Source organism: Setaria viridis, chromosome 3, assembly GCF_005286985.2.
Source record: "Setaria viridis chromosome 3, Setaria_viridis_v4.0, whole genome shotgun sequence".
NCBI classification, from domain to species: domain Eukaryota; kingdom Viridiplantae; phylum Streptophyta; class Magnoliopsida; order Poales; family Poaceae; genus Setaria; species Setaria viridis.
In genome coordinates, this window is record NC_048265.2 from 48,984,793 (window position 1) to 48,998,389 (window position 13,597).

Genomic DNA, 13,597 nt, shown 5'->3' on the forward strand with positions numbered 1-13,597 from the left:
GGCCTGGAGAAGGTGTAGCTGATCACTAATCCTCAGGTGAGTCCTCCGACCAATGAAGTCCTTCAATCATCCAACCAAGGCATAGGAGACATAAGATAAATGGAATTTGGCATTGTAATATCCTCAAGAGGGGCAAGAGTGCTATAAGACATACCATGGTGGAAGAAGGTGGAGGAGGAAATGGAGGAGCACCAAAGATAGCTAGTGCTGCAACATCAGCTATATCCGAAGAACGTGTAGGAGCTGTTGCATGAGGATGTGCTGGGGGCATGCCACTAGCTCCTGCTAAAGAAGAAGCACATGTGAAGGGCATAAAAGCTAATCCTGGATAGAAGGGATATGCACCACCATGAATTCTTGGTCCAACATCTGACACGAAGGCATCAAAACCTCCAACGGGTGGCTGTGAGGGTGGAGGAACCGAGGATGAGCCTCTCATATCCGGAAAGAGCATGCTGCCATACTGATCAAAGTATCCGGATGCCATGTATTCCCCAATTCTTGCCTCAACTGATGGGATTTCAATTTCTGGAGGTGAAGGAGAAATGGGAGACCGAGAGGAGGCTACAGGTTCATTTGGTTATGCAACATTTTTATTGAGTCTCTCAATTTCTTATTGGCCTTCCTATCTTGTTGTCGTTCCACCTCAGTGTCCCTTTGAGCCTTACAAATGCCCACTAAAAGGTTGAAGAATTTCTTCAAGGGAGAAGAGGGCCTCTGTGAGTGGCTGTGCTGCCCAGATCAAAACCAGTTAGACCAATCAGGGGAACTGGTTAGACTGGTCCCTGCCTGGATAGCAGCTTGATGCTGCTCTCTCCCCTCTGCCCCTTGCTCATGAATTTCAGGCTGTTCTGGTGGGAGAGATGGGATCCTAAGGGTCTTGCTCATAGGCGGTTTCAATGTCTTGTGCTTCACATCATAAAGGAATTTTGTCTTTATCACTTTTTCGATCATAATCATTATGTATGGACTATAGCTGCAAATCATCTGAGGATTTTCATAGAGGCTCTTGATTTCATGCCAAATAAAGTCACATACATCAAGCTGAGGCTCCCATGGTTTCAATGCCGCCATTGAGTTCCTCTGATAGAGTATCACATCAGAGGGGTTTCCATCTCTAGGGGTGAGGGTCTTCCTAAGTAGCTGTTTAAGAATAGCATAGTAGGTGTAAAGACTCTTGACCTTCCCCCAATCTCCTCTCCTATTCCTTGGGTACATGAAGTGCATCTTGGAAACCTCAAGAACACCATCATTATGAAGCTTTGGAAGATCATCTCCATCTCTAACTCTGAACAAGGTGGCAAAGGCTGAATAGGTGATATGATGCTTTTCACCCTCTGTCATCCAAAACATAGCCCTCTCATTCTCAATATATCCAAACTAGAGACTAGTACAGAACTGGGCAATGATTTCCCTGTTCCAGCTATGCTTGAAGCCCATGAGATACTTTATCCTTTTGCTGGAACACACTTTCATGACTTCATTAAAGATGGGATGTTTTTTTCTCCTCATGTACTCCCAATCAACCCATTGTGCCTCATAAGTGATCTTGGATTTCTTTAGAATAACTATGGCATAGAAGTCCTGTTGAAAAAGATTCCAGAATCTATAATCATGAGTGGTTCTAGGCACACTGTAGGGATCCTCTCTCCTTAGCTTCTTAGCTATCTTGGCCATACCATCCCCAAAATAGTTTGTAGGCCCTCTGGACATAAGATAGGGTGGCCTACGAATCTCGGGCATCTGACGGTTATCATCAACATCACCATCACCATCTCCACCATCATTACCATGATCAGCACCCTCATCATCATCCTCCCCATTACTGCTGCTCCCATCACTGCCCACTGGCTCCTTGCCACTACGGTGCTAAATGGTATACTCTTCCTCCTCAATATCATCATTGCTAGTCTCATGATCACTCTCCTCAACATCCTTAATATCATCATCTACAGGAGCTCTTTTCTATCCTCTCGACCTCGAGAGCTAGCTCCATGGACAACTGGTTCCTCTTCTCTTCTTTTTTTGATTCTTTCGGCATGAGGTCCCTTAGGTATGGCTGCAGATCTTGGGTCACAGATATATGATAAAGATACTATAAGACACCAGGAACTAGGTTGGATGGATAAAAAGATGAAGAGCCATGAACTAGAACAATTCGCATATTTCTGGGCCAGACGTTCAGACCGGTATGAGCATCCAATCAGACCGATTGCACCTAGGAATATGCCAATGGTCCTAGATACCAATCCTGGCAGCCATATCAAATGGAATATATATAACTTTGAGTGCTAGAAACATTCCTATGCAGATAATGTTGATCATACATAAGAAAACACAATTTGTGGTTTGACTGTGCAGACCGGTCTACCTAACTGGTCAGACCGGTCCAGGCAGATTAACCCTAAATTGTGATTCCCAACAATGTAGCCAACAGAATTGAGTAAAATCATAGGCATAGCTTCTAAGGTTTCCCAGAAGATGATTCACCAATGGAATTTCAAATCTACTCAAAGAGTTGATAGATCGGGCAAGAACAAGATTTGAATACCTTTGGAGAGAAGATTTCGAGAGGAATCCAAATAACCAGTTGGGGAACTGGTCAGGCCACCTTGGAAGAGATGAATCCTTCAAAGGGAGGAGCAAATGCTTGGGTGAATTTTCAAATCGCCCAAGGGGAGAGGAGGCCGGCAATGGGGCACACGGGAGAGATAGGCTTGGTTGAAATGAGGAGTGAAAGGATATGGGAGGATAGGATAGATAGTTAAAACCACGGAGGGGTAAAAGTGAAAACTTCCTGGGTGACCGGTCAGACCGGTCTAGCCAACCGGTCAGATCAATTGGTCCTAGGGAACAAGAGTATGATTTAAGAAGATTGATTTTGATCCACCTCTTTCTTACACGATTGGTTATAGGATTTTGGATAGATAAGAATCCAAACTTGACGAGTCTTAGAGGAATTTTTGACAATCCAAGTATGTCGTCACTTCTTGTTTCTTCCAAGAGAGATGTGAGAGAAAGACACAGAATTATGGACTTGACTTGATAAAATTTCACCAGTTGTGACTAGCCATCAATCAATCAAGGTGAACAATAGTCATAAGCGGGTCAATTGAGTCACAAAGACCAAGAGCCAAATATTTTCAAGAAAAACACACTTCCTATGCATGCTAGTTGAATTTTTCAAAATTCTATCCTATTTCACATAGAGCATGCAACCAATTCAAGTTAAGGAACAATTTAGTATATTTAGCTCATACCTTACACTAGATAAAGGCACATGACGTGAGGTCATGTTTAAGGAAGGTATCAACTAAATATCTAAAAGGAGATATTAAATATAACTTGAAGTGATTACATGCAAATGCACAAACTAGCATGACGATGAGGCCTAGATGCACAAAGGTAAAAACATAATAGTTCATGGAAACATACCTTTTGCCTTAGCCATTTATTGTTGTGCATATTTTAATTTACACACGATACTAGCTTTCATTTGATGTTTCTTAGACATAGCACATAAGATATATGAAAGCATAGAGTGCACAAGTATACGAGACTACAAGATCACTAGAAGAAATTGTTAGTCTCACGAGCGACACAAGAATTGGAATAAGCTCCCCCTTAATTTGTGCAAGAAGTATTTGAATTTCTTGTTATTTGCACATTATCCATTGAAAGACAAAAGGAGATTATTCACAATCTTGGTCAAGGCACATATATTATATTATTAATCTAATATTGTGCCAACGATCTTACTGTCATTGATACATAACCACCAAAGTCCCATGTGATGATCAAAGCTTTTGTGGCTTGAATCTTTTCTGTTCAGGTCCCCACCGGTCAGATCGGTTAGACAAGCTGGTCAAACCGGTTGACCCAGGGACAGATCACTTTGATGATCTTGATTGTGTCTTGCTCCAAGAATTAGTGAATTGACCAATATATAATCTTCTACAAGCAAACAAGACACATGCTCTCCTAGAGAGCCATTAAAAGCATCACATGGCATAAGACAATAAATTTTATAAATTTGTCAAAGTCACTTTCATGAGTTTCATATGCTCAAGGTTTGTGAATTGCAACACACAGAAGTTCACAACATGATAAGAGTGACTAGGACATGATATTAAGCACTAGTTACTGAGATGACATTGGTTAAGGGAATTTAACATCATAGCTTTTCACTTTGGCAATTTTGATACACTTTTGATTTTCTTGATCTTAGCCAAGTATCCAATGCATCTCGCTGATCCTGCAAGCTCGGCAAACATTCTTTAGTACCCAAACCTTATTGGGTCCATGAAGGTTAGCCACAAGATGCTTAGGAACCCAAATGGCTCTTATGCTAGTTTGAGGTGAATCAATCACTCTTGTAGCACAAGTATCAATTTTATCATTCCTAAGTTTACTGAAATCGTAATGGACAAGGTTTGATTTGACAGCATTACTATTTGGGCAATCCTTACCCATGTGACCCTTTTGCTTGCAAGTGTAGCAAATACGGGTTTTGTCCTTTCTTGATATTGTATCTTTTTGCTTTTCTTGCCTCTGCTTGCTTCTGGGCATGCTGGCCAAAGATGTGACTTCCTTCTTTATGCTGCAGTGAGGGGGGTATTTTTGACCCTGACCGGTCTGACCGGTCTAGGTCAGTTTCACCCCCATTAGTTTCAATAGGACATGCAGCACCAATATGTCCCTTCTCTTTGCACTTATAGCATACTCTTTGCTTGGGATGACTTCTTTGCCTCTTGGAGAGAGTTTCCTTCCCTTTGAGCTTGTTGGAGCACGTAGATGCAAAGTGCCCCAGTTTTGAACAATTGAAGCACTTGATGTGCTCAAATTTGTTCTCTTCTTGAATCTTGGTCTTGCTAATTTTGAGATATAGTTGAGGAGCTGAGCAAGTGGCGGTTGATCCCTTCTCAAGCTTCTTCACCATGTATTCACGGTTATTTTGAGAAGGTTGCACCTGACTCTTCCCTTTCAACTCACTCAAGTGTTTCTTGAGCCTTTCAACCTCTTGTATTAGTTCATCATTTTCTTAGGCAATGAGATCATCACAATATTCTACAAATACATGCTCAATGCTAGATTGGCTTGCTTGAAAACAACAAAGGTTAGTGCAAGATGAATGTATTTTAACTTGTGAGCATGAGCATGTGTGTGATAGAGGTTGAATAGATTTTACCGATGTTATAACAACCTCATGAGCTATATCTAGTATAGCATATGATTTCACAAGCTTCTCATGGGAACACTCAAGTTCCTTGTGGGTAGCTTGCAAAGCCATATGTTCACTAGTGAGCTTGTCAAGTTGAGCTTTGAGCACTTCATTGGCTTTTTCTAAAGATGCTATACAAGATAGAGAGTTAGTAGCACATGCATAATCATTTGCCAATGAATCATACTTACAGACCAAGGAGACATGGTCGGATTTGAGAAGCTCAAGTTCTTTAACCAAAGAACTTGACAACTCAATCTTTTGACTTTTTCCTTTCTTGGTCTTCTTCTTACTTTTCTTGGCCATCAAGCACATGTAAACTTCATTCTTTGATGAGGTGGATTCAGGAGGGGATGAATCTTGACTTGATTCTTGATGAACACCCATGTTACACATGGGGCTGACAGCTCCGCTCTGACCGGTTTGTCTAACTGGTCTGACCGGTTACTGTCTGGAACCTATACCATACATTTCCTTGAGAGTGATCCATACGCAATGTGCATCAAGGCCTATGTAACGATCATCATCCTCATCCATGAGAGCATCTAATACTTCATATACCTCTTCACTCAAAGCATGAGTCAAAATGTAAGTTGCTTGAGAGTTAAGTTGTGAGCATTTACTTTCCTCTTGAGTTAGTTTGGAATATTCAAGATTCGGAGGACAAATGCTCACATATACAACTTGCTCAATTTGAGGACCCAAGGTCCTGAATATATAAAAAATATGAGCTGACCAAGAATTATAGTTCAAGCCATCGCATGCGAGTGGCTCGAAGTCAAAGGTTACCTCACACCATGTTGACATCTTACCTCACACCAAGAATTGTAGTTCGAGCCATCGCATGCATTCCTGCCGGCTTGCCGCTTGACTTTCCTTTTCTCTCACATTCAAATGACTGCAGGGGCATCCGTGATACCAATTGGACGATGCAAGGAGTTGTCCGGTCTCCATTGCGTACAAGCTGGGAGAGTGTTAGCGTATAGATTGATTGCTCAATTATTTCAACATGCATGTGACCGGTCATTAATTCGGTTGTTGCCAACATGCCGGCCCTTTGCCCTTCTGTGTATCCCCCAATCAGGAGCTCAAGGGTTTCTTTGTGCCGACAATGAGGTCCTGTTTGTTAGATTATAATCCCTAGATTATATAATCTCACATGCATAGACAACAAACACCATAGATTATAATTGAGATCATATATATAATCTATACCCCTAGATTATCGTAATCCCATAAGCTACACAAGATATGCTTATTTCAGATTATTTTCAATCTTTTAGCACAGTAAAAATGATGCTATAGTAATTTGAACACGCATTTCGTGTGAAGCTCGATCCGATCCACTCAGGCTTCCAGTTGGATAGATAGACATGCATGTCCATGTCGACATCATTTTCGTAATGATAATGTGCATGCATCAACAAATGTCATTTCCCACTTCCAAGGTGTTGGGCCGCAACATGGAGCACGATCACATAATACAATTTCTTTTAAATGACGAGGCTTCTTCTGGGTCTGGTTCAGCAAGGATCTCAAGTTTGGCCATTATTGGGATTGGAGGCATGGGTAAATCCACCTTGGCACAATATGTTTACAATGACAAGAGGGAGAGGAATACTTTGGTACAAGGATGTGGGTTTGCATCTCATGCAAACTCGATGTCCATCGCCATACACGGGAGATTGTCGAGTCCGCAGAAAAGGGGGAGTGCCCAAATGTCGATAACCTTGATACTCTCCGGTAAAAGTTAAGGGACATTCTGCAGAAATCAGAGAGATTCCTGCTTGTATTGGATGATGTGTGGTTTGATGAATCCAACGTGGAAAGGGACTGGGAGCAACTTCCCAGCTCCCCTAGCTTCTAAGCAGAGGGGAAGCAAAATTCTTGTGACTTCTCGGTGCAATGTATTTCCAGCTGCTCTTTGCTGCCAAGAGGTGTTTGATTTACAAGACATGGAAGATTCTGCATTCTTGACACTCCTCGGAGAACATGCCTTCTCTGGTGCTGAAATCAGAGACGCGCAGTTGCGTATGAACCTCGAAGAGATTGCAAAGAAGAGAGCTAGAAGGCTTGGACAATCTCCCTTGGCAGCAAAAACTGTGGGTTCACAGTTGAGTAGGAAAAAGGATGTTACTACATGGACAGCTGCTCTAAGGAGTGACAACTTAAGTGAGCCTATGAGAGTTCTGCTGTGGAGTTACGAGAAGTTAGATCCTCGTCTGCAGAGGTGCTTCCTGTATTGCAGTTTATTTCCAAAAGGGCACAAGTATACATATCGGAAGTTGGTTCACCTCTGGACAGCAGAGGGTTTTATCGATTTGAGTAGCCAGAACAGAAGAATGGAAGATATCGGCAGCAATTACCTGAATGAGTTGATCGCTTGTTCATTCTTGCAACCAGGTTCTGATAGATTTGGTCTTAGATGTTATATCATGCATGACCTCTTACATGATTTGGCAGAAAAACTCTCCAGAGATGATTGCTTCAGATTAGAAGATGATGATATGGCAGAAATACCCTGCACCGTTCGGCATCTCTCAGTCCATGTTAAGAGCATGAAGCAGCATAAGCAAAGTATCTGCAAGCTACGCCATCTGCGCACTGTTATACACCGTTACTAAATACAAAAATGTACCAGTAAGAATGAAGAGAAACTATGCCACCAAGCAGAAATGAAAACTGTCCTAATTAGAACTATGAATGTAGTAACACAGACAATGACAACGTACAATGAGCATCGCATCAAGATTCTAAAGAGCAGGAAGGTTCACATGAACATCTGAACGGGCCTTTGGAGTCATAATCTGCATGGTCCAGTTGAAAATAACCAAATAAGACTGAGTTATTTTACTTTGTAACAAGATATAAGGTGAGGATTTGAGGAACACTTCATTCGTAGACTAATCACCTCAAATGTGCATCCATCAGCCCCACTTTGCTTCGTCGGAACCAGCTCCACCATATAAGTTGTAGGAGACAGCAATCAGTCCATTTCTTTTCTTCACCTGATTTTTTTCTCTTCACACAATGGTTCCAGCTTCCAAAGTTCCCCAAAAACAGTTGCTGTAACATTAAGTTATCCTTTTCAGCATCCCACCAAGCTAGGGACGGTGAAGGGGGGAACATGCGGTGGCGGCGCAGCCTGGCGCAGCGTGCAGCAGCAGCGCCTCGCGCATGGCCAGCAACCAGCAGCTCCAGCACGGCCATGGTGCACGAGAGGGAGCCGATTCGGCAAGGCAGAGGCCGATTTGGCGCCTACGGAGCTCGAATCGACAACGGCGGAGGTCGATTCAGCGGCTGCGAAGCTCAATTCAGCGCCTGCGGAGGTCAAATCGGCGGCAGAGCTCCTCCTGGCGGCCCGCGTGAGCATGCGAGCAGCTTGCTGGACGTAGGAGAGCAGCCTCCCACGCGCGCCCAAATCAGCTGCTATCCACACGGGATCCGAGCGTGCGGTCCACGGAGACGAGGCTGTACAACGGTGCTGCACCATCTATTGCCGTCTCAAAGCACGGGACGTTGCCTCGCTAAGAGGAGGTGGTTTTTGCAAAAGCACCGGCTCGCTAAGAGGAGGTGATACCGCCTATTATTTTCGTTGCAGATATTATACCATGTTTGATTCTCTTAAGAAAAAGTGGATGGAAAGAAAAGATCACTGCATTTGATAGTAACAAGCTAAGTAGCAGTTGCGCAAGAAATTAACCAATTCTGTGCCTCATTGGTACTTTATCGATTGGTATTCGTGAACTGTAAATTGCAAATCGTTTGCTTTTGTCTTGGAGTAACGCGTTCAAGAGAAAACTCTCTTGTTCGTTTCTGCTGGCAGTGAAGGGGGAAAAAAACTGGGGAGCTGTGTGTGGCTGCCGTGGCCCGTGGGCTTGGCTCATTCCACGTACCTACTACCGACTGAATGGCATGGATAGAATCGGGTCAACAGATGCGTCGACCAGCCGGTAAAAAGACTATATTTGTCAACAAGTCGTTGCACTAGACTTAGCTAGCTGCAGTCCGGTGATGTGCTCGCTCGCAATCATACGTGCCTATAAATCCGTTGTGTTCTTTTGCTCAACATACTTGGAGTAAAATTCACCGACACACGCGTACACGGGATAGTTAGTTGCCCAAAAATAAATGGCGATCTCACTCACCTCGCTGCTGCTCCTCTCCCTACCCCAACAATGGCAGCCCGTCCTCTTCGCACTTCTCTCCGCCATTTCCCTCCTGCTGTTGACGAGGATCCGGACGTCCGGGAGGAAAGGGCTCAAGCTGCCACCAGGCCCCGCCACGGTGCCCCTCCTTGGCAACCTGCACCAGCTCGGCCCGCTGCCGCACCGGGCCCTACGGGACCTGGCGCGGGTCCACGGGCCGGTGATGCAGCTGCAGCTCGGCAAGGCGCCGGCGGTGGTGATTTCGTCGGCGGAGGCGGCGTGGGAGGCGCTCAAGGCGCACGACCTCGACTGCTGCACGCGGCCCGTGTCCCCGGGGACGAAGCGCCTCACCTACGACCTCAAGAACGTGTCGTTCGCGCCCTACGGCCCCTACTGGCGCGAGGCGCGCAAGCTCCTGACCGTCGAGCTCCTCAGCGCGCGCGGCGTCAAGGCGGCATGGTACGCGCGCCGTGTCCAGGTGGAGAAGCTGGTCAGCACCCTGAGCCGTGCGGAAGGAAAGCCGGTGGCGCTGGACGAGCACGTCCTGAGCCTCACCGACGGGATCATCGGCATGGTGGCGTTCGGCAACATCTACGGCAGCGACAAGTTCTCCGAGAACAACAACTTCCAGGACGCGCTCGACGATGTCATGGAGATGCTATCCGGCTCGGGCTCCTCCGCCGAGGACTTTCTCCCCAAAGCGATCGGCCGCCTCGTGGACCGCCTCACCGGCTTCATCGCCCGCCGCGAGCGAATCTTCAGGCAGCTCGACGCCTTCTTCGAGATGGTCATCGAACAGCACCTGGACCCCAAGCGCGCGCCGCCTGAGAACGGCGGCGACCTCGTCGACGTCCTCATCGACCTGTGGAAGAAGCCCTGTGGCACGTTCAACTTCACCAAGGACCACGTCAAGGCCATAATTTTTGTACGTACAGTACACGGTTTCACACTTAGCAGTCTTTTTTACGAAAGAAAAAAAGTATCGATCAAAGCTAGTAATAATAATATTAGTCACCCTGATGCATGACATTTTTTTATGAGCAGTCGACGTTCGTCGCCGGTATTGACACGAATGCGACGACGATACTGTGGGCGATGTCGGAGCTGATCCGGAAGCCACGCGTGCTCAAGAAGGCGCAAGCCGAGATCAGGGCTGCGGTGGGCGGCGGGGACAGGGTGCAGCCGGACGACATGACGAAGCTCAGCTACCTCAGGATGGTGGTGAAGGAGACCCTGCGGCTGCACCCGCCGGCGCCGCTGCTACTGCCGAGGGAGACCATGCGGCACATCCAGATCGGCGGGTACGACGTGCCGGCGAAGACAAGGATCTATGTCAACGCGTGGGTGATCGGCAGGGACCCGGCAAACTGGCCCGACGACCCGGAGGAGTTCAACCCGGATAGGTTCGAGACGAACGAGGCGGACTTCAAGGGAGAGCACCCTGTTCTGATGCCGTTCGGCACGGGGCGGCGGATATGCCCGGGCATGTCCATGGCTATGGCCACCGTCGAGTTCACGCTCGCCACTCTGCTCTTCGGCTTCCAGTGGGCGCTCCCGGAGGGGAGGGCGGCGGACGATGTGAGCATGGAGGAAGAAGGAAGGCTCGTCTGCCACCGCAAGACGCCGCTCGTGCTCGTGCCCACCGTGTACCGCCGCGGCCTCGAATAGAAAGCGAGTGATCAATGTTTGAATGGAAAGGTCGGTGTCGCCTACATAGAGAATAAAGAAATAATTTATAATGGCATGTTGCTCGTATAGAATGTAATGAATTACATACAATAACATTTTCTCGGCCTTTCTATTGAGAATTATTATTTTATATGTGGATTTTAGGGTTCAGGGTATATCACATTTTGCCAAAATAGGATTAAAATGAACTTCTTTCTTCATCATAATCTAAATTTACTATCCTATTAGAACTGGCTTCTATAAAACTAGTTTGTAACCCCGGCCCCTTTTGGAACCGATTTTCATACCATGAGTAAGCATGCAGCGGATTCAAGAACCGGTAGTGAAAGCTGTATTCACGAAAGGAACTAACGAAGTAACGATGAGCCAAGGGAGAGCGATACACAACTTTCTAGTGACATTATCATGAAATTTGCATCACGGTACCGGTGGAAATGTCCAAGTACTTTTTACCGGCAGGTCATCTTTCGGATCAGAAATTGTACAGTGAGTCGGATTTATATTTGTAACCGACGATATAAATATTTACACCCCGGTTCGAAAGTTCTGACAAAAAAATAAAATTTTGAACTGTCGGTATTCCCTTATTGCAGTAGTGATTGACCAAGACATATCCTTAAATATGAGCAAATGCATCCAACCTTGCCTAATTGACCACCAAACCGTGGTGATCAATTGATACTAACAAAGGTTAAATCCTAGAGTTCTAGCTTTCCAGGCAAATTAAAGCTAGTTTGCATTACACCATAACTAATTGAAAAAAAATCCATTTCCACTTGTGGGTGAGCCGTCAATGGAAAAATGATTTCTGCTAGCAAATCTCTTAAGAATGAGCTGCCAATAGAAATATATTTCCACTGGCGGATATTGATCCTTCGTAGAAAGTCTATTTGCAGTAAGTGAGCGAATAAGTTAACTGCCAGTAGAAATGTTTTGCATACCACTGTTTTTCAACCAATGTTTTCCACTTGTGTAAGTCAAGTGACCACCCAGGTCCATCCATGCCTTAGTCAGGTACTCCATCCATCCTAAAAGGAATATAATTCTAGCTATGTATCTCGATAAGTACTTGTCCAGGTACATAGCTAGAATTGCATTCTTTGTGTTCTTTGTGGGACCGACGGTGTTCCTGGAATGAGCCACCAAACCACTTCAACCATCATAGATGTAAACACATCATAGTATATGGACGAGTATATAAGGATATGATATATAGTTGTTCTTTTTCTCGGTTTCGGAGATGGATAGTATCAGATGTGTCGGATTTCCTCAGGCTCATGGGAGGACATGATGAGACGCGCGGAGCGCGGCGAGCACGAGACGTACTGGCCCGGACCAGACTCCACGCGTACCACACACCAGCTCCACGTTTCGTGCATGCAAAAAAATAGATGGAGGCAACCAACCATATGATGCCACATCATAGGTTAACCCACCAACCAGGATGCATGCATGCAAGGAATCTCGAAATGAAAAATGCGATATCTCATAAATGACAGATCCAATTTTAAATTCGCTCGAAACGAAAAATGTGATATCTCATAAATGACAGATCCAATTTTAAATTCGTTTGAACTAGGTTGTTGAAAAAAATGTGCTTAACAAAACGAGATCCATGAATGCTATATTTGACGAAGTTTTTTTTAAAAGTATGTAGTTGCATATGTGTTGTAGCATGAGTTGCAAGCACAACTACAATATAATTGCATCTTGGTTGTAGCCTAAGTAGCACTGCTTGCAACTAGTTATAACCTGGTGTATCCCGATTACTTCTAGTTACAATTAGTCACTATTACGTTGCAACACAATTACTACACTAATTGCAAGCAGATATGCTTCCAACTCCTACTAAATAGAATTGCATCCGGTTGCTACAACTGATTACATTGATTGCAGCTAGGCGTGACGCCTCTGAAAAGAAGTGTCAGATAGCTCCAAATAAATTAATCATCATCATCGCTAGCAGTTCGTCAGCTCACACTATCTCATTTTCCTGCAAGAGAGCAAAGTCAAGTAAAAGGACGTCAGCTCACACTATCTCAATTTAACCATCATCATCGCTAGCAGTTCGTCAGATATAAACACCAGCAGGAGGCATATGGAGCACCGCTGAATCCTCTAGCTAGCACTTTTCAGATACAGAGGTAACGACGTACTAGCACAGCGAGGCGGACGCATCGTGTACCCAAAGGCTTGGTACAAACAGCGAAACATTCGAGTCTAGGAGCTCTCTGTTTGCATTGTGTGGTTGGAAACGACGTACGAGAAAAGGATAGACTGAGTTAAAATAACCTTACATGTGGGGGCCTGTTTGGAGTTATTGTGATTTTTAAACTCAATTGCAATTGGACGGGTCTTCAAATTGCAACGAGTACATTTAACCAGTTGCAATAAGGACACTAAGTGATTGCAACGGGTGCCAGTTGCAACCGTGACACTAAACTAATTGCACGTGATGCTAGTTGCAATCACTTAGTGGCAATGATGATGGTTAAATTGAGATAGTGTGAGCTGACGAACTGCTAGCGATGATGATGGT

The 13,597-nt window shown here is 45.0% G+C and overlaps 1 protein-coding gene and 1 pseudogene across 1 annotated transcript; both read left to right on the plus strand.

Annotated features, from left to right (window-relative positions):
- Positions 1–6,648: 6,648 nt before the first annotated feature.
- On the plus strand, positions 6,649–9,110 carry LOC140222309 (putative disease resistance protein At3g14460; annotated as a pseudogene).
- Positions 9,111–9,231: 121 nt separating this feature from the next.
- Positions 9,232–11,188, plus strand: LOC117850994 (4-hydroxyphenylacetaldehyde oxime monooxygenase). The gene is made up of 2 exons (XM_034732888.2): positions 9,232–10,294; positions 10,414–11,188. Exons 1-2 carry the CDS (start codon positions 9,353–9,355, stop codon positions 11,035–11,037), a joined length of 1,566 nt encoding a protein of 521 aa, XP_034588779.1. The 5' UTR covers positions 9,232–9,352; the 3' UTR covers positions 11,038–11,188.
- Positions 11,189–13,597: the final 2,409 nt, after the last annotated feature.

Bases quoted from the DNA above. Each gene is read 5' to 3' on its own strand.
- LOC117850994 (XM_034732888.2), top strand. From the start codon at position 9,353: ATGGCGATCTCACTCACCTCGCTGCTGCTCCTCTCCCTACCCCAACAA. The intron at 10,295-10,413 runs GTACGTACAGTA...TTTTATGAGCAG, and splicing joins ACGTCAAGGCCATAATTTTT to TCGACGTTCGTCGCCGGTAT.